General features: G+C 41.8%; 1 protein-coding gene across 8 annotated transcripts in view; it reads left to right on the top strand.

The window, feature by feature from the left end:
• Positions 1 to 25,651, top strand: part of PATJ (PATJ crumbs cell polarity complex component) — a 409,036-nt gene that overhangs the window by 293,534 nt on the left and 89,851 nt on the right. For 7 of the 8 annotated variants that reach the window (XM_038000719.2, XM_038000715.2, XM_038000710.2 and 4 more), the window contains one exon: positions 6,000 to 6,092. In XM_038000719.2, coding sequence (XP_037856647.2) covers positions 6,000 to 6,092 — 93 coding nt within the window. Of the gene's footprint in view, positions 1 to 5,999; positions 6,093 to 15,479; positions 15,537 to 25,651 lie in introns of all 8 variants that reach the window. The other variant, XM_038000713.2, reaches the window with a different exon arrangement.

Below are 25,651 nucleotides of genomic sequence, written 5' to 3'. Positions count from 1 at the left end.
ATCACTTGAACCTGGGAGGCAGAGGTTGCAGTGAGCTGAGATGGTGCCATTGCACTCCAGCCTTGGCAACAAGAGTGAAACTCCATCTCAAAAAAAGAAAAAAAAAGGAAATGGTTTTTCAATCCACAATAACATCCTTAACGAATTTAACTTTTATTGAAAGTCTACTCTCAAATAAAATAGCATTCTTGCTATCAAGATTTCACTGTTCAGTTTGAAGAAAACTATAGACAAATGCTGGGTATAAAAAAAAAAAAAAACAAAGAGTTTAAAATAATAAGGGTTATTCTTCTGCAATCACTTATGTGGAAGATTTTGGGAGAGCCCAGGGGAGGGAATTTGGAACTTCCCGAAGGTCTGAAAAAGACTAACCTCGGTGAAGGTCGATCTACAGACCTTACAAGTCTTGCCTTTTCTGTTTGTTCATCTACAAAACATAATTCACTGTGGAATCCACTGACTGTGGTCTCATGGGGAGAGGTTGTTCTCCTTAAGTCGCTTGGCTGAGCAGACAGCTTTGGACAGGTGGTTTGAAGATCAGCAAGAGATGACAGGAACACCCAGCCATCCGGATTAGCTGAGTCATCTTGGGTATCAACTGGCCCCCATCCGTCAGCCAGATGGTCCTCAAACCACTCTAATTCACTTGTGCCTTAGAAATCATGCTGCTGACCTGTTTTCCCTTTCCCATCTCAGACTGTTTGCTATTTTCCAAGCTTCTGCTGAGTGGGGTATTTTGAAGACTCCTTACCTCATGAGCCATTCTGTTCTCAGCAGAATCCACATTGTTGTGGCCAGGCACGGGGGCTCACGCCTGTAATCCCAGCACTTTGGGAGGTTATGGCGGGAGGAGTGCTTGAGCTCAGGAATTCAAGACCAGCCAAGGCAACATGGTGAAACCCCGTCTCTACAAAAAATGCAAAAAATTACCCAGGCGTGGTGGTGCACACATGTAGTCCCAGCTACTTCGGAGGCTGAGGTGGGAGGATCACCTGGGCCCAAGAGGTCGAGGCTGCAGTGAGCTGTGATCATGCCACTGCACTCCAGCCTGGGTAACAGAGTGAGATGGTGAAGAAAAAGGAAGGAAGGGAGGAAGGGAGGAAGGGAGGGAGGGAGGGGAAAGGAAGAAAGAGAAAGAAAGGAAGGAAGGAGGAAAAGGAAAAGAAAGGAAGGAAGGAGGAAGGGGAAAAGAGAAGAGAGGAAGGAGGAAAAGGAAAAGAGAAGAGAGGAAGGAAGAAAGGAAGGAAGGAAGGAGAGAGAAGAGAAAGAAAAGAAAAAAGAGAAAAGAAAAGAAAGGGAGGGAGGAAGGAAGGGATCCACATTGTTGTGTTCTGTAGCTCATTTTAGCGTAAACATTACAACTTTAGCTCTCCTTGTGATGTAACATTAATGTAAACATTAAACTGTTACAAACTTTAGCTTTCCTAGAAAGTAAATGCTTTATTGCTATCCTCCCTCAATTCCAACTTCCTTTTTGCCTGACTTCCAACTCCATCTAGATTTGGACTTCAAACCCTCCTCTACGGAGTCATCTCAGACTAAGAAGAAAAGAGGGGAGGCATAGTACTGTTAAAAGGAGTATGGAATTTGAAGTAAAACAGACCTAGAGTAAAAAATGAATGAGGCAATAGGAATCAATGAGGCCCAGATGCTCAATTCAAGGACCTTTCAGTCCCATCAGGGAGATCAGTTCTGTACATACATAATTAGGATACAAAAGAGATGAATGTTAAGTGACAGAGGAGGTTCAGGTAGAATGTTAGAATTTAGAGGAAGGAGACATGTCCCCCAGCTAAGGAGAAGGAAAAGATACAATGGAACAAGTGGCATTTGAGACCTGGCTTTGAATGATAAATTCTGCTTCATTTGATCCTCTAGTTTCTAAGTGTGGGATGTAGTGTAAACATAGAGGGCATTTTTTGTTTCCATTCACATCTTAAAGGATGCATAGACTATTTGGAACCTAGACTGCTTTGCCCATGTTTTCTTAAATTTTACAAGTTGACGCATCCCTTAAACAGCTGTTTTCTCCTCTACTTTAGTATTCATTTTATAAAGACCAAGAATATCTCATCTTCAATATGCATATTGCTGAGAAATATAAAAGTAAAGATTCCTCTAATTTATTTAAGGAACACTTTCCTTTCCCTAAGGAGACATGTGCATAATTAAATGAATGGTTTCAGCTGACCCCTCTTCATGTGAGAATCTCTGTCATCTGAGACCAGAGGTGGTGGCCATTTGCAGGGTTACTAACGGAGCCTGTGGGTTTGTTCTACAGTCTAATGTGCTGCAGTCACAAACATTGGCTTTTTTTTTTTTTTTTTTTTTTTTTTTTTTTTTTTTTTTGAGATAAAGTCTCTCTCTGTTGCCCAGGCTGGAGTGCAGTGGCATGATACCGGCTCACTGCAACCTCTGCCTCCCGGGTTCAAGCGATTCTCCTGCCTCAGCCTCCTGAGTATCTGGGGTTATAGGCACCCACCACCACACCTGGTTAATTTTTTTGTATTTTTAGTAGAGACAGGGTTTCACCATCTTGGTCACTTGAACTCTTGACTTCGTGATCCGCCTGCCTCAGCCTCCCAAAGTGCTGGGATTATAGGCATGAGCCACCACACCTGGCCCAACATTGACTATTTCAAAGCTCCACTTGGCCACCATAACCTCGCCAGGCCTTCTTCAGGGGCTCCCACAGCTTGCAGAACTAGACACACTAAGGAATTTGGACATTACAAGTTTTCCATAAATATTGAATTTTAATTCATTTGTTCAGAATTTATGTTTCTAAAACTTACATTACCACTGTCAAAAATGCTGAAAATCTGTATGTTTTCAAGATGTATTAACTTGGGTATGTTTATTTTACATGGTAACTCCTTGATTATCCAAAATTCACTGAGAAGAGGATGTTCTATCTAATGCAATTTTGTGGTTTAAAAAATGCTAAGACATGTTTTTAAAAATCCATGGTCTATTAACAATAATTTTTTGAAAGATTGTGAGTCTTATCTTCTGTAAGATCAGTTGTCAGCACTCAATACTGAAAAGGAAGAATGAGAGAAAAATGAGAGCATCATTTATTGAGGGCCTAGCATGACCCTTTCCCAGCTTTGACTCTTGGATCTACCTTTTGCTACCTGGAGTTGTTTAGCAAGTTTTTTAAAATGTATCATTATCCTCATTTATGAATTGGGATCATGGTGGTACATACCCGTAGCAGGTTATTAGGAAGACTATATGAGATAGTGCAAGAATAAAGAGTCTGCTTCAACAAAAAGCTAGAAACAGTTCTGTCAAATTCACATGGAAACAGAGAAAGAAAGAAAAAGCCAGGCATAGTGGCTCACGCCTGTAATCCCAGCACTCTGGGAGGCTGAGGTGGGTGAATCACTTGAGGTCAGGAGTTTGAGACCAGCCTGGCCAACATGGTGAAACCCCGTCTCTACTAAAAATACAAAAATTAGCTGGGCGTGGTGATGGGCACCTGTAATCCTAGCTACTCAGGAGGCTGAGGCAGGAGAATCACTTGAACCTAGGAGGCAGAAGTTGCAGTGAGCCGAGATCATGCCACTGCACTCTAGCCTGGGTGACAGAGCGAGACTCCATCTCAAAAAAAAAAGAAAATAAAATAGTAAATTATATATAAAAGCTAGAAACAAAAGTTAACTGTACCTGGTGTTATGCAAATAGATATTTTACATATTAACTCATTAATCTTTTAAAGCAACTTTATAGGGTAGTATTTTTAATCTGGTATTTTATCTGCACTTTAAAAACAAGTTAAGTTACAGGTTGAGCATCCCAAATTTGAAGTTAGAAATGCTCCAAAGTCTGAAACTTGTTGAGCACTAACATGATGCTCCAAAGATATGCCCATTGAAACATTCTGGATTTCAGATTTTTCATTTTGGTTTTGGGATACTCAGCTGGTAAGTATAATTCAAACATTCCAAAATCTGAAAACATTTGAAGTCCAAAACATTTCCAAGCGTTTTGCACAAGGGATACTTAACCTGTACTCAGGTTTGAAAGCAACTTGCCCCAAGTCATATAATTGTAAGTGGCAAAGTTGAGATTTGAACCCAAATCTGCCCAATTCTAAAGTCCATGCTGCTTGTTTTCTTTAATTTTTTTTTCTTCTTTTAGGTGTTTCTCACAGTCTCCCCTTACTTTATGTTTAAATATGCATTTGTATGTGATAGTTCTTCTCTAATGAAACAGCATAGAAATAATTAGTGCAAAATTACCTATTCCCCAATTCCACTCCCCAGAAGTAAGCAATCACTCACACACACACACACACACACACACACACACACACACAGAGTATGTTTTTTTTTTCTGAAAAGATTATCTTAATTTACATTCACTCAGTGGTGTATAAAAATTCCTCTCTCCCTGACATTACCAATATTGAATGTTCTTTCCCTATTTTGTTGTCCATTTGATAGTTGAAAGATTGCTCTCTTTGCTTTAATTGCATCAAATTATGAGTGAGATTGAATGTCTCAAAATCAAAACTATTTTCCCTATAAACTATTTCAGCCAAATTTGTAGTAATCCCAGGATGGTGGTGATTAAAAATAAAAGTCCAGGTAAGTACAATGTGGATATTCCATTTATCATTCTTATCTTTCCTTATATACCCCCAGAAAGTAAAGTAACTTCTAGTTAGTTAACTATAACATTTAATATGTCACAATTCAATTGAGGAGATACCTAATGTGTTTTAGATTTTTAGTGGTATGTATTATTGCCAGGTGTCTCATTTATGTAAATACATATTTTCCGGATTCTGCAGGAAAAAGTAACGAAAGAAAACAAATACTCAGTGCATTCATTAGTTCCATCAGTGTTAGGTGGTTTCCACGTGCCAGGCATGGTGATGGGACTTGATTTCAGAAATCAACAAGACACACTTTGAGGGGCTGAGGCAGGCAGATCACTTCAGGTCAGGAGTTTGAGACCAGCCTGGCCAACATAGCAAAACCCCATCTACTAAAAATACAAAAATTAGCTGGTGTGGTGGCATGCACCTGTAGTCCCAGCTACTGAGGAGGCTGAGGCACAAGAATCACTTGAACCTGGAAGGCGAAGGTTGCAGTGAGCGGAGGTCATGCCACTGCACTTCAGCCTGGGCGATAGAGCAAGACTGTCTCCCGCAACAACAACAACAACAATTGTTTATTAAATTTTAAAGAAACATTTTTTTATTAAATAAAAATAATAAATCAACGAGATAAACCCAGTCTCTTATCTCAAGCAGTTTAGTCATATACAAAATACCGTCAACTGACTCAGTGAGAAAGCTTGGGCTGGAGGTAACAGAATGGCTAACTCAAACTGGCCGAAGCAATAGGAAATGTATTAGCTCTCACAGAAGGTGGTTAAGGATAAGGCTGGGCTCCAAGTTTGCTCAGTCCAGTGACCTAGTTTTGCCATCAGAGAACCAGTTCTTTCTATCTCTACCCTTGCTTTGTAACCCACAGGGTCAGCCTGATTCTAAGGCTGGTTCCCTCGTCGTCATGGCACAGCTGTCCATGGAAACTTGGGCTCATGCTCGCTTGTTAATTTGGGAGGTATAAGGACTTCTTGCGGCTCTCTTAAGATTAAGGAAGAACTTTTCCACACATCTCCAGCAAACCTCTCCTTATATTTCATTGGCCAGAACTGACAAAATCTATTCCTGATCTGCCCATTCCTGACAAAATCATTGGGAAAAGAATAAGACTATCCTAGGCAATCAGGCCTACACCTGAAACAGAGGGTAGGGACCGGCTTTCCCTAAGGCCTGTGTGTGAGCAGCAGAGATAGATACCTGAAACAACAACAGCAAAACAGTCCTCTGCTAGAGAGAAAGAAAACAGAAAAGGTGTCCTCAGAGGAAACAGTGTCCATCACAACCATACAATGAGCAAATGACAGTGAGTATGTGTACAATTCGAGAGAGTGTGAGTGAAGAATGACATCTTTGCAATTTTCTTTTTAACGTTCCATAGGATCAGAGCGGCACTGAACCTGTTAGTAGTGAGGAAGATGGCAGCCTCGAAGTTGGTATTAAACAATTGCCTGAAAGTGAAAGCTTCAAACTGGTGAGAATCTTGAGTATTTTTCATCCTGTGTTCTGTTTAGGAATGTATCACTTATATTTTGTACCACCTTGGAAAGAACCACCTATCATGTTTGCTTCTCTCAGGAATCTTGGTCTCTGACACGAGAAGCTATTTTATGTAGTGAGTGACCCATTGACTCTGAAAAAGAACATCTTCTCTTACCTTGTGGACACCTGATTTGTGCTGTCTGAGATTAAGGAAGGAAGCTCTCCCTTTTTTTTTTTTTTGAGCCGAAGCCTCACTCTGTCACCCAGGCTGGAGCACAGTGGCTGGAGCATAGTGGTGCAATGATCTCGGCTCACTGCAACCTCTGCCTCCCAGGTTCAAGCGATTCTCTTGCCTCAGCCTCCTGAGTAGCTGGGACTACAGGTACATACCACCATGCCCAGCTAATTTTTATATTTTTAGCAGAGATGGGGTTTCGCCATGTTGGCCAGGCTGGTCTCGAACTCCTGACCTCAGATGATCCACCTGCCTCAGCCTCCCAAAGTGCTGGGATTACAGGTATGAGCCACTGTGCCTGGCCTGCAATTTCTCCTTTATATCTGGCTTAATATTGGATTTTTATAAGGCCAGAGCTGTGCTTAATTAGTCCTGGAGGCACAAGAAAAAAATGTTAAATTTATTCCATCAATTCCAAGCAAAGATACTTAAACTTACCCAGGGGCTAGGGTACATCCTTATGTACCCTAATTTTTGGTATTTTATTATTTAATAGTTATCGAACATTTGTTGCATATCAGACACTGTACTGTGTTCTGCATGCATTTCCTGTTCTTTGATTTTCCTACACATGAGGAAACTGAGAGTTAGAGAAGTTAACTAACTTGCCAAAGGCCCCCAGCCAGTATGTAATAGGCTGGGAGATGGCTCCCCTACCCTCTGACTCCCATGCCTTGGGTCATCATCTGCTTTTCTGTTTTGTAGCCCAGCACTTCCAGGGTTAGACTACACATTCTAGAAAGAAATGTAGGCTTTTTCCCCTCTGTGTTTAAAAATGCCCTACAAATCTCAAAGAATTAATCACTTAGGAGTGTCATCTAACTCTGATTTTATGACAGCTCAGAGTTTTTAATTTTGCTTCAGGGCATTTGAGAAATCATCCATTTATACTCTTTCAGGTTTTGGAAAATATATATTGCGACTGCTACAGATTGCATGTCCTGGAAAGTGAGCTTATTCTGGTGGAAGGGAAAGGACGTTTCAGCAGGAGTGGAAATTGGAATGGGCCACTCATGAATAAACCCTCCGTGGGACCTGAGACCCCTGGCATTAAAATAGCAGCAGTTTATTTATCAGAGATTGACTAAAAAAAAAAAAAAAAAAAGGCCAGCACAGTGGCTCACGCCTGTAATCCCTGCACTTTGGGAGGCCGAGGCGGGCAGATCACCTGAGGTGGGAGTTGGAGACTAGCCTGACCAACATGGAGAAACCCCATCTCTACTAAAAATACAAAGTTAGCCGGGCGCGGTGGCACATGACTCTAATCCCAGCTACTTGGGAGGCTGAGGCAGGAGGATCGCTTGAACCCGGGAGGCGGAGATTGCGGTGAGCCAAGATCGCGCCATTACACTCCAGTCTGGGCAACAAGAGTGAACCTCCGCCTCAAAAAAAAAAAAAAAGAATAATGGCAGTAAAAGATTATGATTTCCCTTTCCAAAAGGTAGAATGAGGTAGAATGCATTTTTGCACTAAAGGGAAATAAAGAACAGCAACAAATTTCAAACTGAAAGCCCCTTTACTTAAAAATATATTAACTTATTCTTTTTGGCACTGTATCTCCATAGTCAGGTTAGGGGAAAGTCTTTTAAAGCAACAGAATTTTGTAGGTACGGTCCCTGATTTCATCCACAGAGGAAATGGTAAAAAGAGTGAGACTACTCTCTTGCTTCCTGGAAAAGTCTGGTAGTCCCAGCCAGGCTCATGTGCAGGCCCAAGGTAAAAGTCATCCATCATCTACTCCCAGTTCCCAAGTAAGCAACACCAGTGATAGGGTTGCAAGTGTCAAGACTTGAAGAGGCAGAGGGCCTGGAGGCCTGAGGGTCCTTTTTAGACAATGTTTCATACTGCACTTCACCAATTGCAGGCTTTCCCAAACCCATTGACTAGTGTCTGTCTTTTTCTACTCTGTTCCCTCCCTTATCCACTGTCTCTCCTCATCCTGGAGTTTCTTAATCACTGTTTTCAGTAAATCTATGCATGTTCTAGTTCAGAAAGGAAAGATAGCCTGAATTTGAACAACCTTTATGGCATAAATATAAATGGCCTGGCATAAAGTATTATTTAAGAGTGTCTGGCCGGGCACAGTGGCTCACACCTGTAATCCCAGCACTTTGGGAGGCCGAGATGGGAGGATCACCTGAGGCCAGGAGTTCAAGACCAGTCTGACCAACATGGAGAAACCCCGTCTCTACTAAAAATACAAAATTTGCCAGGCATGGTGGCGCTTGCCTGTAATCCCAGCGACCTGGGAGGCTGAGGCAGGACAATCACTTGAACCTGGGAGACGGAGGTTGCGGTGAGCTGAGATCGTGCCATTGCACTCCAGACTGGGCAACAAGAGCAAAACTCTGTCTTAAAAAAAAAAAAAAAAAAAAAAAAATGTGTCTTGGAGAAGTCACTTGACCTCACCAGACCTCAGTTTCCTCAGTTGAGGAATGACAGTAATTAGGATGCTATTAGGAAACAAAGGGGCTATAAAATATAAATCATACAGAATAATATAGGGCAAATAGAGCTTAGTAAATTCATTTTATTCATCCAACAAATATTTGCCAAATACCACTATGTTCCAGGTACTGAAGATACAACAGTGAACAAAGCATACAAAAATGCCTTCCTTCATGGGCTCATTCCACAGTTGGAGGGGGAAGGAAGACAGACAGTACATCAGTTAGCAAAATGTTGGATTGAATCATATGAAATTGCCATTTTTGTAGGTAAAAATTTCATATGGTTCAACCTAACATATACATAAATGTCGTTGTCTTGTAATGAAGTATTAATTCAAGACAAACCTAGTTCAAGACCAGCCTAGGCAACATTGTGAAACCCCGTTTTTATTAAAAAAAAAAAAAAAAAAAAAAAAGAAGAAGAAGAAGAAATTAGCTGAGTGTGGTAGCAAGCACCTGTAGTCTCAGCTACTCAAGAGGCTGAAGTAGGAGGATTACTTGGACCTGGGAGGTTGAGGTGGCAGTAAGCTGTGATTGTGCCACTGCACTCCAGCCTGGGTGACAGAGTGAAACCCTGTGTCAAAAAAAAAATAGTTGTTTTCAGAGCTGAGGCTAAGCCGTGGCCTGTGCATACTCCAGTGCTATTTTCAGTATATTCAGTTGGTTGGCTTTTGTCTGTATCTCAGTAGCCCCAGGTGCATAGCCAAGGAGTTTATAATAATTTCAGAAGGTATTCCATTTCTCTAAAATATTTTTCAAGGGGGAAATAACTTTTTTGTAGATCAGGTGATGGTTTGTGAGACATAGATTCTGATTGTGAGAGACTGGAGGCAGGGAAGTGTCTGGTATCTATTTCAGAAGTGTAGATGAGAGCCTGTTAGAAGCCTTTTGAAAAGAACTTGAATGAAAGATTTTAATCTTTTCGATATAAACTTATGTGTTTATAATGTTCAGAATATCTATGTTTATATAGTATACTCTTTTGAAGCAGTATAATTAAATTAGTAAGAGTACAATCACTAGAGTTAGACTACTTGGGTTCAAATCCTGGTTCCGCTATTTGCTAACAATTATGACCTTAGAGAAATGACGTAACCTTTCTCTGTGATTCAGTTTATGCCTCTGTAAAATGGGAGGAAAAATTAAAGGAGTTGATAACAGAAAACTACTACTTAGAACCATACCAGAGTGCGCTGTAGTCACTGTCAAAGAGTGAGTTGTTGTTAATGAGGATGATGCTATCATTCTGATGAAAGCATTAAGGGGTAGCCATAGAAGGAACAACTATTCCAAGTGAAACATTAAGGTATCACTTGAAAAACTGAAGTGAATTTTTCAACCTGAAAAGCACAATTGCTAATGTATTAGGGTTCTCAGAAGAGACAGAACCGATAGGATATATGGATATCTGAGAAGAGATTTATTAAGGGTATCGTCTCATGTGGTTATGGAGCCTCAGAGGTCCCACAATAGGCTGTCTGCAAACTGGAGAACCAGGGAATCCAGGAGCGTGATTCAATTCAAGTCTGAAGACCTGAGAACCAGGGGACTGCTGGTAGAAGTTCTCCAATCCAAAGACTGGAGAACATGGAGCTCTGATGTGCAGGGGCAGGAGAAAATGGGGTCCCAGCTTCAGAAAAGAGAGTGAATTCACCTTTCCTCTGCCTTTTTGTTCTACCTGGCCCTCCACCAATTGGATGGTGCCTGCCCAAACTGGATGAGGGTGGGTCTTCTTGCTTGGTCCACTGGTTCAAATGTCTGTCATTTCTGGAAACACCCTTCCAGACACACCCAGAAATAGTGTTTTAGCAGCTAGCTAGATATCCCTTAATCCACTCAGATGGATACCTGAAGTTCACCATCATAGTTAATATAGTATTCTAAACTCTTGAACACATGCTAACTTATTCACATAACAATAGTAGTTATATAGTAGTATCATCTCCATGTAGAAGATGAAGCACTGAAACATTAAATAAATTGCCTTGGAGCCAAGCAGCGGGCTCCAGTTTGTAATCCCAGCTACTTAGGAGGCTAAAGTGGGAGGATTAATTGAGGCCAGGAGTTTGAGGCTGCAGTGAGCTATGACCATGCCCCTGCACCCCAGCCTGGGTCACAGAGTAAGACCTTATCTCAAAAAAAAAGTTGTGACCGAGGCGGGTGGATCACCTGAGGTCAGGAGTTTGAGACCAGCCTGGCCAACATGGCGAAAAACCATCCCTACTAAAAATACAAAAATTGGCTGGGCGTGGTATTGGGTGCCTATAATCTCAGCTACTTGGGAAGCTGAGGCAGGAGAATCACTTGAACCCCAGAGGTGGAGGTTGCAGTGAGCCAAGATCACGCCACTTTACTCCAGCCTGGGTGAGACAGCAAAACTCCATCTCAAAAAAAAAAAAAAAAAAAAAAAAAGTCACCCATTGAAGCCAAGGCTCAAATTGGAGGTTACTACACATTTTTTTTTTTTTTTTTTTTTTAAGTCTCACTCAGGCTGGAGTCCACTGGCGTTATCTTAGCTCCCTGCTCTGCAACCTCCACCTCTGGGGTTCAAGCAATTCTCGTGCCTTAGCCACCTGAGTAGCTGGGAATATAGGCATGCACCACCAGGCCTGGCTAACTTTTGTATTTTTAGTTGAGACAGGATTTCACCATATTGGCCGGGCTGGTCTGGAACTCCTGGCCTCAAGTGTTCCATCCACCTCGGCCTTCTAAAGTGCTAGGATTACAGGCATGAGCCACCATGCCCAGCGTCTATTTAGATGAAATATCCAGAATAAGGCAAATCTACAGAAACAGAAAGTAAATTAGTGGTTGCCTGTGACTGAGAATGTGGAGAGAGTAATAGGGTATGAGCTTTCTGTCTGAGATTATGAAAATATTATAAACTTAGATCGTGATGATGTTTGCACAGCTCTGAAGATAGTGAAATCATTGGATTGTGCACTGTGGATGAGTGGATGTTACAGTATGTTGTGTCTCAATGCTAAAAATGCAAACAACTGGGAGAAAGAGGAAAAGGGGGAAACTGAAATCCAATCAGAAATGATGAAGTAACTCACATATATCCTATCCGCCTTTTGGAATATTTTTCAGCTGTTTAATAATCTGCCCCCTAGTAGATAAGGCCTAATTTCTTTGTCTGTCAAAATAAAAACCTAACTTTATCTTATAAATTCTTGCATTCTGCTTGTTACTACACTTTATGCTAGGTCCTTGGAAGATGCTCCTGAAAATAAACAGAAGTTTACTTTCTCTTGTGTTGCTTACAGCCTTTGTGGAGAGAGAAACAATGTCACAAGTAGATTGAAACCTCAACTCTTTTTTTTTTTTTTTTTTTTTGAGATGAAGTTTTGCTCTTGTTGCCCAGGCTGGAGTGCAATGGCGCGATCTCGGTTCACTGCAACCTCCACCTCCCAGGTTCAAGTAATTCTCTTGCCTCAGCCTCCCGAGTAGCTGGGATTACAGACACCTGCCACCACATCCATCTAATTTTTATATTTTTAGTAGAGACAGGGTTTCACTATGTTGGCCAGGATGGTCTCAAACTCCTGACCTCAGGTGATCTGCCCACCTCAGCCTCCCAAAGTGCTGAGATCACAGGCATGAGCCACTGTGCCCATCCTGAAACCTCAACTCTAATCAAAGCTAAGAACTAGAGTTGCTTGGTGCTAAGAGAGCATATAAAAGGGAATTTGACCTTGACAGGGAGGGCTACCCTGGGATGGATTTGAAGGAGAAGCTGACAATAATTGGGAATGGGACAAAGAAGAAAACAAAGGAAGGTTTTAGGCAACCTTAGAGCCTCTGAGAGTCTGATGAACTGAAAGTCTGTGGTTGCCAGATAGGTGAGATGGAAGCAAAATTGGGGTGGTCAGCAGCAACCAGGCCATGTTAAGCAGTGTGATCTCCATGCTGATGGCAGTGGGAGGCCACAGAGGTCTGCAGAAGATGACTCTCCAGTTCACTGTAGCTGCAGTGTGGCATCAGATAGAACAGGCCAGAGTGGGCACTGAGGCCTTGGTCGAGAGTTGATTGCAGCTCTGGCAGTCCACGAGAGATGGTGGAAACAATATATATTCTCATGTTTTGTCGTTGCAAAAATCATATAAAATAAACATGCTTGACTCTTAATGTATGGGTTTACTAGGTAAGTTTCACAGAGAGTTGTCAGTAAAATAATTGATGTTTCTTGCCCCCCAGTATGTAAACCTTGTGTCTGTAAGTGTTCTTTAAAGCTTTCCTCTGAATGCAGGTTTAGAACTATTTAAATGGCAATGGCCATAGCATCCGGGGCTTCAGAACAAGCATAATCCCAAAGCTTGGCCAGGAGCCCAAGATAACCGTGTTAGAATTGCCTCGAACAGATGTGCTTACTGTACTTCCCTCATTTTGTACAACTGCATAACAGCAGTGCACTCTGTATGTCAAGTGACACTTGTTTGTATACAGCTGCCTCAAGAACATTTTAGATTTTTCAACAATTTTCAGAATGTTGTGATTTTTCAAATTTTCAGTGGTATTTGTCTTTACTGTTGTCTTTCATTGTGAAATATAATTTCTGACCCGTAGGGCAAGAATATAAAAATGAGGGTATTCCAGTCTACTCAGGGCAGCATTCTTCTTGGAGTTTCTTTGTGGAGATATTAGAATTTACAGGGTAGAAAGATGCCTGAGGAAGCATGAATTGTTTTCAGAGGTAACTAATCAGTAACCTAAATGAGCTATGCCATGGAAATGCACACTGCAGCTGACCGTGCATTTTACCATTTCAGGGATCTTGTCAGCTAGAATACCAACATTTTAGAAGCATTCTTTACTCTCCACCTTGATACATTTGATCTATATAAAATATTTAAACATACTTATTAAACAGTGTCACGTGTTACCACCTGTATTGCCAAATGGTTTGGGAACACTTGCTTTTCCAGATGAAAAAGGCTGTCGGATACAAATCATGGGCTCTGAAGTCTGAACAGACTTAGATCCTGCCTGTGGGAAAGGGGATTATCCTGTCTGCCTATGTTTCTTCATCCAAAAATTAGAGAAGATGGTGCTCACTTCTTTGTTGTAAGGATCAAGTATGATTTTGCATGTGAGATTTCTGGCCCAGCATGTGGCATGCAGTAAGAGCTCAGTTAGTGGTAGCTATCATTAATACCAGATTTTGTCTATATGAAACGTAGGTGTGCCAGAGCACAGAGCACAGAACATTATTCAGTACACATTTTCTTAGAATGTGCAGCGTGCCAAACTCTAGTCATATAAAGATAAGTAAGACCGCTTTCATGTCCAGGAGCATGCCACACTTGGTCTAACGCGGAGGTCACTAGCTGGTTGTCAGGAGTCAGATTCAGCCCACAAATGTGTTTCATTTAGTCTATGCAACATTCTTAAGATGTTTGAGCTAAGTTTTATGAATCAGGAGATTTTCCATCAAAATCCTGTTTCCATTTTCCACTGGAAATAACCAGCATTCCAAGCCGCCCTTCAATTATGTACTCCGAGTTTATCTCAGTCCCTGCCTTTTCACTCTTCTCTAACGCAGCCTGTTTCCCTAATGGCATCACCTGTAGGTCCTCACGTCTGCATTCCTGGCCTAATCGTAGAGACAGAACTGTGGGCATGCAGATGTAGTAGCAGGAAGTGAAAACCACTGAGTCAGCAGGGGCTGGCTGGCAGAGGGCCTTGTGGACCAGGAGAAAGGACTTTATACCAAGGGAAGCCTTTGGAATGGTTTTCAACAGAGGATTATAAAGATGAGATTAACCTTTTGAAAAGATGCTTCTGGGTGCCCTTTGAAAAATCGGTTAGGCCCAGCGTGGTTGCTCATGCCTGTAATCCCAGCACTTTGGGAATCTGAGGTGGGCAGATCACTTGAGGTCAGGAGTTCGTGACCAGCCTGGCCAACATAGTGAAACCCCATGTCTACTAAAAATACAAAAATTAGCCAGGCGTGGTGGCACACATCTGTAATCCCAGCTGAGGCAGGAGAATCCCTTGAACCCAGGAGACGGAGGTTGCAGTGAGCCGAGATTGCGCCACTTCACTCCAGCCTGGGTGAGAGAGCAAGACTCCATCTCAAAAAAAAAAAAAAAAAGAATCGGTCAGATACTTTGTTCAATTTTCAATTTTGCAAAGAAAATTATATATATATATAAAATACAAAGAATCAGTTAGAAAATGTCAAAACTGAAGTCAGGAAGAGTATTAAAAAGCTATTAGAATAACTGAGATGAAAGTTAATAATGACTGAAACCAAGGATCTGGCCATGAGGACAGAGAAATATGGACAGATTTTCAACATATACAGGGTCAGAATGGATAGGACTTGAGGGTTATGTAGATATGAAAGCTGAAGAGGGAGGAAGCAAAAATGATTCTCAGATACATCATGGATGGCTGACTGGCTGGTTGGTTGATGCTATTTACTGAGGAAAGAAACAGGAAGAAGAGCAGATTTGTGTGCAAAGAGTATTACCTTCATTCTTGTCTGTTTTTTGTGTCTCTGTAAAACAAGAAACATCTGTCACTATAATGGGCACTTTAAAATATGATCTCATTTATCCTGATAGAAACAATACCATCCACCTGGATTCTATGCTTATTTGTTAGGAACTGAGCAGAAACTGTTGATCTCCACCTCTGTCCTTCCCATAATGAAAGCGTTAATACTATCGTCATCTCCATTTTTCAGCTGAGGGACCAGAAGTTAATGCACGTGCTCAAAGACTTAGAGCCTGTGAGTGCTATGGTAAGGATTCCGAGCCTTGTGGATTTGACTGGGCTGACTTTTATTATTTTTAATTTCAACTTTTATTTTATTTCTTTTTTGAGACAAAGTCTTGCTCTATCACCCAGGCCAGAGTGTGGTGATGCAAACATGGCTCACTGCAACCTCGAACTCCAGGGGTCAAGCAATTCTCCTGCCTCAGCCTCCCAAGTAGCTAGGACTACAGGCGCACAGTACCATACTTGGCTAATTTTTTTGTATTATTTATAGAGATGGGTTTCACCATGTTCAGTTCAGCAGTTCTATACTAACATAACTTGTTGGGTGAAAATAGGGTGGTGGTAGATGGGTGGGAGTGAGGATCATATTAGATAATGTAAGTAAATCTCTCCATAAACTGAAGAGTCCTGGAGACAGGGTCTTGCTCTGTTGTCCAAGCTGGAGTGCAGTGGCAAGATCATAGCTTACAGCAGCCTCAATCTCCTGGCCTCAAGCAGTCCTCCTAACTCAGCCTCCCAAAGTGTTGGGATTACAGGCATAAGCCACTGCGCCAGACCTTTCAAATTTTATTTTATTTTTGTATTTTTAGTAGAGATAGGGTTTCACCATGTTGGCCAGGCTGATCTCAAACTCCTGACCTCAGGTGGTCCACCACCTTGGCCTCCCAAAGTGCTGGGATTACAGGAGTGAGCCACCACGCCCAGCCATTCAACTTTTATTTTAGATACAGGGGATACATGTGCAGATTTGTTACAAGGGCACATTGTGTGATCCTGAGATTTGGGATACGATTGAACCTGTGTGAGTACAGTCCCCAGTATGTAGTTTTTCAGCCTTGCCTCTCTCTTTCTCTCCTTGCCTCCTCTTGTAGTTCCCAGTGTCTGTTTTTCCCATCTTTTTTTTTTTTTTTTTTTTAAGATTGAGTTTCACTCTTGTCACCCAGGCTGGAGTGCAGTAGTGCGATCTTGGCTCTCTTCAATCTCTACCTCCCAGGTTCAAGCGATTCTCCTGCCCCAGCCTCCTGAGTAGCTGGGATTACAGGCGCCCGCCACCACACCCAGCTAATTTTTGTATTTTTGGTAGAGACGGCGTTTTGCCATGTTGGCCGGGCTGGTCTCGAACTCCTGATCTCAGGTGAGCCACCCACATCAGCATCCCAGAGTGCTGGGATTACAGGCATGAGCCACCATGCCTAGCCTGTTTTTCCCATCTTTATGTTCATGTGTACCCAATGTTTAGCTCCCACCTATAACATGAGAACATGCAGCATTTAGTTTTCTGTTCCTGTGTTAATTTGCAGCTGCATCCGTGTTGTGGCAAAGAACATGATTTTGTTGAGTGTTTTTTTATGGCTGTGTAGTATTTCATGATGTGTATGCACCACATTTTCTTTTCTTTTTTTTTTTTTTTTTTGAGACGGAGTCTTGCCCTGTCACCCAGGCTGGAGTGCTGTGGCACGGTCTCGGCTCACTGCAAGCTCCACCTCCTGGGTTCACACCGTTCTCCTGCCTCAGCCTCCCGAGTAGCTGGGACTACAGGTGCCCGCCACCACGCCCAGCTAATTTTTTTGTATTTTTAGTAGAGACGGGGTTTCACCGTGTTAGCCAGAATGATCTCGATCTCCTGACCTCGTGATCCACCCACCTCGGCCTCCCAAAGTGCTGGGATTACAGGCTTGAGCCACCGTGCCCAGCCTTACATATTTTCTTTATCCAGTCCACTGTTGATGGGCACCTAGGTTGATTCCATATCTTTGCTATTGTGAGTAGTGTGGCAATGAACATATGGATGCAGGTGTCTTTCTGGTAGAATGACTTATTTTCCTTTGGGTATATAACCAGTAATGGGATTGCTGGGTTGAATGATACTTCTATTTTTAGTTCTTTGAGAAATCTCCAAAGTGCTTGTCACAGTGGCTGAACTAATTTACATTCCCACCGATAGTTTATAAGAGTTCCCTTTTCTCCACAGCCTCACTAACATCTGTTATTTTTTTACTTTTTAATAGTAGCCATTTAGACTGGTATGAGATGGTATCTCATGGTTTTGATTTGCGTTTCTCTGGTGATTATCAATGTTGAGCATTTTTTCGTATGTTGGTTGGCTGCTTCTATGTCGTCGTCTTTTTTTTTTTCTTTTTTTTCTTTTTTAACAGGGTCTCACTCTGTTTCCCAGACTGGAGTGCAGTGGTGTGGTCATAGCTCACAGGAACCTTAAACTCCTGGGCAAAAGCAATCCTCCCACATCAGCCTCCCGAGTAGTTGGAACTATAGGCACACCACACATTTGGCTAATTTTTAAATTTTTTGTAGAGGAGGAGGTCTCACTTCGTTGTCCAGGTTGATCACCTAGCCTCAAGTGATCCTCCTGGCTTGGCCTCCCAAAGTGCAGAGATTACAGGCATGCGACACTGTGTCCAGGTATATGTCTTCTTTCCAGTAGAGTGTGTTCTTGTCCTTTGCCTTTGCCTGCTATTTAATATGGTTGTTTTTTGCTTGTTGATTTGTTGAAGTTCCTCATGGATTCTGGATATTAGTCCTTTGTTGGATGCATAGTTTATGAATATTTTCTTCTATTCTGCAGGTTGTCTGTTTACTCTGTTGATAGTTTCTTTTGCTGTGCAGAAACTCTTTACTTTAATTATTAGGTCCCACTTGTCAATTTTTGTTTTGGTTGCAATTGTTTCTGAGCACTTAGTCATAAATTCTTTGTGAAGGCTGATGTACAGAAGGACATTTCCTAGGTTTTCTTCTAGGATTTTTATAGTTTAGGTCTTAATTTAAGTCTTTAATCCATCTTGAGTTAACTTTTATATATGGTACTAGAAGGGGATCTAGTTTCATTCTTCGCTAATGGATAGCTGGTTATCCCAGCACAATTTATTGAATGGGGGTCCTTTCCACATTTCTTATTTTTGTCGACTTTGGCAAAGATCAGTTGGTTGTAGGTGTGCAACTTTGTTTCTGGGTTCTCTATTCTGTTCCATTGCCCTGAATGTCTGTTTTTGTGCCAGTACCATGCTGTTTTAGTCATTATAGCTATATAGTATAGTTTGAAGTCAGATAATGAGATGCCTCTGGCTTCATTTTTTTTTTTTTTTTTTCTTAAGATTGCTTTGGCTCTTCAGGCCCTTTTTTGGTGCCATACAGATTTTAGGATAGCTTTTCCTACTTTTGTGAAAAATGATATTGGTAGTTTGACAGAAATAGCATTGAATGCGTACATTGCTTTGGGCAGTATAGCTATTTTAACAATATTGATTCATCCAGTCCACGAGCATGTTTTTCCATTTGTTTGTGTCATCTCTGATTTCTTTCAGCTGTGTTTTGTAGTTCTCCTTATAGAGCTCTTTCACCTCCTTGGTTAAATGTATCCCTAGGTATTTTTTGTGTGTGGCTATTGTAAATGGGATTGTATTCCTGATTTGGCTCTCAGCTTGAATGTATTTGGTGTATAGAACTACTACTGATTTTTGTTCACTGATTTTGTTTCTTGAAACTTCACTGAAGTCATTTATCAGTTCTGGTAGTCTTTTGGCAGAGTCTTTAGGGTTTTTTAGTTATAGAATCATATCTTCAGTGTAGAGAGAGAATTTGGCTTTTTATTTTCCTATTCGAATGCCTTTTATTTCTTTCTCTTGCCTGGTTGCTCTGGCTAGCCCTTCCAGTACTATGTTGAATAGGAGTGGTGAGAGTGGGCATCCTTGTCTTGTTGGAACATAAGAGTTCTTAAGAGTTCTTAAAGAGGAATGCTTCCAGCTTTTACACAATCAATATGATGTTGGCTGTGAGTTTGTCAAAGATGGCTGTTAGTATTTTGAGGTACATTCCTATGATGCCTAGTTTGTTGAGGGTTTTTATCACGAAGGTATGTTGGATTTTATTGAAAGCTTTTTCCGAGTCTACTAAGATGATAATATGGTTTCTGTTTTTAATCTTATGGACTTAATGACTTTTGAAGTATAATTGGGGTATGAACCATAATGCTTTTTTTTTTTTTTAGACCAAGTCTCACTCTATTGCCCAGGCTGGAGTGCAGTGGCACAATCTCAGCTCACTGCAACCTCTGTCTCCCAGGTTCAAGCGATTCTGCTGCCTCAGCCACATGAGTAGCTGGAATTACAGGTGTGTGTCACCATGCCCAGCTAATTTTTTTTTGTATTTTAAGTAAAGATGAGCTTTCACCACGTTGGCCAGGCTGGTCTTGAACTCTTGGGCTCAAGTGATCTGCGCTCCTCGGCCTCCCAAAGTGCTGGGATTACAGGCATGAGCCACCGTGCTGGGCCCTCATAAGTGTTTTTAAAGTGCTGGTATCCAAGTATGAAAAAATAGCTTAAAATGTGTTTCTAATGATTATGGGCTTCTTGTTAGGTCTTACTTCCAGGCTAGAATTCCCAGGTGTTATATCCTACTCATTTTTAAGATGAAGTCTTGAACTATATGCTTAAAATCGAGTTTTGCCCCCAATTTGCACTCTATCAACTGCTGGATTTCTGGTTTGCTATTGGGAGCAGATGTCACTGTGCAAATCTTTTTTTCTGTTTCAGATGCAACATAAAAAATGCATCTGTAGCAAGAGTCTAGGAATTTCCTCTAAGGAGCAGGAAAGTGTGACTGAGTCAGCACTGGCTTCTCTTTTGTGATAGTATGCAAATTGCCAATGGCAGAGTTCAAGTGCATTCAAATATGTGGCATTTTTCACAGCTCATTGTTCTTTATATCTTGTGTTCCTGAAAACCACTTGAGATTTGTGTACATGATAAATTTCCTTTTCTTGGTGATAAAAAAGGCTGTAGATTTTACATTCAAGTCTATTTCCTTCAGGAAAGTCTCTGGAGAAAAGCTTTTGGTGTTTTCTTCTGTTCTGTTCCTCTCATTGTAGTAAATGAAGATAATGTAGAGACACCAGAGTAACAGAGAAAGTAACCTCATGAACTCAAAGGCAGCAGAAATGTAGGCACACACTTTTGACACAAATTCATAGCTTTAGGCCGGGCATGGTGGCCCATGTCTGTAATCCCAGCACTTTGGGAGGCTGAGACCGGCGGCTCACTTGATTTCAGGAGTTCTAGACCAGCCTGGGCAACATGGCAAAACCCCTTCTCTACTAAAAATACAAAAATTAGCCCAGCATAGTGGCGCTTGCTTATAATTCCAGCTACTCGGGAGGCTGAAGCAAATCGCATGATCCCAGGAGGCAGAGGTTGCAGTGAGCCAAGATCACACCATTGCACTCCAGGCTGGGTGACAGAGTAAGACTGTCTCAAAAAAAAAAAAAAAAATTTACAGCTTTGATGTCTACTAGCTTACATTCATTCCCAACCACTGTAACTGGTCCAATGTGGAGACTTTTTCAACTTGAAATTTAACTTGCCCAGAAGGAATTACTTGCTTATCAGATTTTTTCTAAATTGAGAAAGTGATCTCACAATCGTAATTATTAGCACTCAGGGTTTAGAGAAGTAAAATGACAGGGCTCAGAACCCAGAACTCAGACTTTCTCACACTGGTCACATCCCCTCTTTTCAGAATCCCACTGCTCCTCAGAAACAAGTGCTGCTTGGGCGCTGTTCTCTGAGTCTATAAAGTTTTCATTTTTCTGGGAAACCTCATTTGCCCACATAATAAGAACCTATAATCTAAAATGTGTGTTGATTTTGTTCTCTTTCAAAGGGAGCTGTAAATCCACCTTCTCTTTCAGAAATTAAGCAAGTTTGTATTGAGGGCCTGTTATGTCCCAGGCTCTGCACTAACCAAGCTATAGTGACAGTGAAGAGTCCTGTCTTCAGGGAGCTTTCAGAACTACTGAGGATAACAGCAGCTAAAGATTCCATGGCATTTACTATGCATTCTATAGGCATTATTCTAAGTGTATTAATTTGTATTTTATATGAGATTGGTCTATTACTATTCCCATTTTATAAATAAGGAAATTGAGACACAGAGACACTCAACTAATAAGTGTCACAGCCAAGATTTGAATCCAACTTTAAATAAGTACTTATTAAGGTTAATAAGTATTATTGAAGGACAAAGCAAGGTGCTGTGGGAACTTTTTTTTTTGTGAGACAGGGTCACACTCTGTCACCCAGGTTGGAGCACAGTGGTGTGATCACAGCTCACTGCAGCTTTGACCTCCTGGGCTCAAGCAGTCTTCCCACCACAGCTTCCCAAAGTGTTGGGATTACAGGCAGGAGACACCAAGCCTGGCCTGTGGGAACTTTGCTAATGTGATTTCACCTAATCCATGTGGTTAGATGAGTAGGAATTAGGCTGGAACTGACCCAGGAAAAGGCTTTTTAAGTATATTCCTCCTTCCAACTGCACAGACAAAATCAACCTACTGAGACCACAGCATTGCAGTAGAGAAAGAGTTTAATTGATGCAAGACCAGCCCACGCACAGGAGAACTGGAGTTCAGTCTCCCTGAAAGCTCAGACCTTGGGGTTTTTATGGACAGTTTGGTGGGCAGGGGGCTAGGGAATGGGTGCTGCTGATTGGTTGGCGGTAAATTCATAGAGGTGTGAAAACAGTCCTTGTGCACTGATCCACCTCTGGGTGGAGCCACAGGATCAGTTGAATCATGAGTCACAAGTCCACATGGGGTCAGTTTGAAAGATATCTCAAAGAACCAAGCTTAGGTTCTATAATAGTGATATTATCTACAATTGGGGAAATCACAAACCTTGTGACCTCTAGCTATATGACCCCTGAGAAGCAAGGGATTATAGAAACTGCCTCTCTTAGCAGAGAGTCCAGGCCCCTCCCATAATTCCTATTCTTTTTTTTTTTTTTTTTTTTTTGAGAGGGAGTCTCGCCATGTCACCCAGGCTGGAGTGCAGTGGTGCGATCTTGGCTCACTGCAACCTCCACCTCCCAGGTGCAAGCATTTCTGCCTCAGCCTCCTGAGTAGCTGGGACTACAGGCACATGCCACCACTCCCGGCTAATTTTTTGTATTTTTAGTAGAGATGGGGTTTCACCATGTTAGCCAGAGTGGTCTCGATCTCCTGACCTCATGATCCACCCACCTCGGCCTCCCAAAGTGCTGGAATTGATGTGAGCCACTATGCCCAGCCCCCATAATCCTATTTTTGTGGCCTTTCATTACTCTTACAAAGGGAGCTTTTGATCCCTAAGCAAGGAAGGGGTTAGTTTTAGGTGGGGACTATTATCATCTTTGCTTTCAAGTTAAACTATCCACTAAATTCCTCCCAGAGTTACTATGGCCTACATGCAGGAATGATCAAGGACGGCGAGGCGGTCAAGAAGCTAGATTGAGTCAACTATGTCATATTTCTCTTACTGTCATAATTTTACAAAGGCAGCTTCAGCTACAAAGTGGAAGCTCAAGGACCAAAAGTAGTAGTAAACATTTGTGTTTGTTTGTTGTTTGTCTGATGGGCATGTTTTAAGAACTGTTGAATTTGAATGCTTTTAGGCTAAACCACCATCTCTGTTTGTTTTGAGATGGGGTATCACTCTATAACCCCGGCTGGAGTGCAGTGGCACGATCTCAGCTCACTGCAACTTCTGCCTCCCAGGCTCAAGCGATCCTCCCATCTCAGCCTCCTGAGTAGCTGGGACCACAGATGTGCACCACCATGCCTGGCTAATTTTTGTATTTTTTGTAGAGATGGGGTTTCACCATGTTCCCTAGGCTGGTCTCCTGAACTCAGGTGATCCACCCACCTCAGCCTCCCAAAGTGCTGGGATTACAGGCATGAGCCACTGCGCCTGGCCTAATTTGTTGTCTTATCCTCAGTTTGCATCATTCATCTTCAGTTGGCTCCCTTGCAGCCTGATTCCTGGATGCATCTGAGTTTGTTATCCTGGTGGATATTTTCTGGGAGAGATGGGCTCCACCCTGTTTCAATTAGGAGTCTCTTGGTTGCAAGTGACAGAATCTCAATTTGACATTACTTAGACAAAAGGAGAAATTTACTCAAGGGCTAGAGGTTTGTTTGTTTGTTTTTCATATACTTGCAGGCAGCATGTGGTTGACACTTAGCCTCAGAGGCGGTTGGAACCAGAGACCTGCTGCTGCCAGGGTTCTCTCTGTTTATCTGACTCTTCTGCAGATGTGTTTCTTCAGCCTGATGTGTGTATGGCTGCCCGAAGCTCCTAAGCTTCTCTGCCAGAAAAGAGCTGACTCTTCCCTTGGGTCTACTTTGGAAAATCCGTAGAATGTTCTTGTGTGGTTCAAGTGTCCACCCTTGGAGCAGTTACTGTGGCCAGAGAGACAGGGCATTTTGATTGTCCAGCTTTGGGACAGAGTTCAACCAGCTTTGGGGATTGTCAGCTGGACATCTCACCCATCTGTTATACGGGGTATTGCCGGTATTGCCTTTTATGTCCACCCTTCAGAAGCTCCTTCACTTGATCACAGTAATTTTCCTGGCCCACAGAGCCTTTTCTTTCAGAGCTCATAGTGCTGTGCTGAAGATTATAGCATCATGCTGACAGAATGTGTCATATCAGTTTCTTTCATGAAATGAGATGACCTTCCTACAACCCTTCTTCAGTCTTCTTATGGAGAGGTCCCTTGCAAAGGAAACACATTAGAATGTCCCCAAACCTCAGTTTTGAAGGCATTAAGAGCTCCTTTGGTGTAATAATTGGGCAATTAGCAAATTACAAACTCATGTTTAAACACAAAACATGAAGGAAAGTGACCCAAGGTCACCGCCGTGGCTAGTGCCATGATTTTTTTCCCAATCCAAGTTTAAAATAAGCAGGCATGACTTGTTCTGACCTGATATTGAATCTAAAAATGGAATCACTATGTCATTGCTGGCTAAGAATCTTGCGTGTGTTGCTGGGAGGAGGTAAACAGTACTTTCCCTTTCCCTGGAGGTTTACTCCTCAGTTAAGAGCAAGGGCTCTGCAGCAAGATGCGTCTGGGTTAAGTTCTGGCTTGGCAAATAATAATTTAGCCTCTCTGTGGCCCAGTTACCTCAGCTCTAAATAAGAGCAGTAATTGTCCCTAATACACAGGTCTGTTGTGTACACAACAAATGTGTAATATGCCTAGCTCAGTAACAGGCACAGCCATACTCAGGAGATTTTAGATTTCATAATTTTCGTCATCATCATGTACCAGCTCCGTCCCTTAGCTGGGATGTTTAAGGGTAATCAGTATAAGAAATGGGACAGTGTGTTAGACCAGATGCTTTTCAGAAATCCAATTTCCTCATTTCCTCCTCCTACATTTTTGAGGACAAGAGAAAAGGAAGGAAACTGACACTTCAGGCTCCTGCTCCCCACCACACACTTCATGCATCTGCCATTCAGTTGTATTCATCATTTCTATGATTATTTCTTTAACGTCTGTCTCACTAGATCTGTAAATGTGCTCAGGGCAAGGGCTCCTCTGTTTTTCTTTTTCTATCTGCTGGCATGTAGTAGGTGCTCAGTAAGCAAGTATTGAATTCAGCTTTGCTCACAGCCCCTTACTCACGTAGCTGTTACTGCATTTTTAATGTTGCCAGAAATGAAGCTTTCCAAACACTGTTACTGCTAGTAAGTAGCAGAACCAGTCTGAACCCAGATTTTCTGGCTGTTATTCCACTGCCATTTCCTTTTACTAAAAAGTGCAAATGATAAGGAAGAATAAAACCAAATTAGTTTTATGTGATATGCAAATTGGATTTTTAAACCTGTAGTTAGGGAAGTTAGGTCCTTTGTCCCACTGCTGGTTAATTGGGGTTGAAACCAAGGTCGAATTGCAGATCTGCAATATCATTTTCAAACAGAGGCACTTACTTTTGCTCCTCCTAAGGCCATTTGATACACATTGGTAGGAATAACACCAATAGTTTCCGTTTACGAGGCAGGTTAGAGTTTTTCCTCTAAAAATTCCTATGAGCCTTATTGACCTTTCCACGTCTTTTTTTCTCTCTTTTCAAGTGTGATCCTTTAAAGTAAGGGCCACAGAGTCCCCTTCACTGTGTGGCCTTCCTTTCATGGCTGGCTCTCAAATCCACCCAGGTGCATTTAAGATTTAAGTTCCCGAACTTTGATTCATTCAGCACTAACACTTTATAAAGCCCGTGTTCTATTCTGCCATATGTTGAAGAAAGAAATAAGACAAAGTCGATCTTATTAAGGTATGGGAGACACATACGTAAAAAAATAC

Source organism: Chlorocebus sabaeus, chromosome 20 (genome assembly GCF_047675955.1).
Source record: "Chlorocebus sabaeus isolate Y175 chromosome 20, mChlSab1.0.hap1, whole genome shotgun sequence".
Taxonomy (NCBI): Eukaryota; Metazoa; Chordata; class Mammalia; order Primates; family Cercopithecidae; genus Chlorocebus; species Chlorocebus sabaeus.
This window is presented reverse-complemented; position numbering and strand designations above follow the sequence as displayed.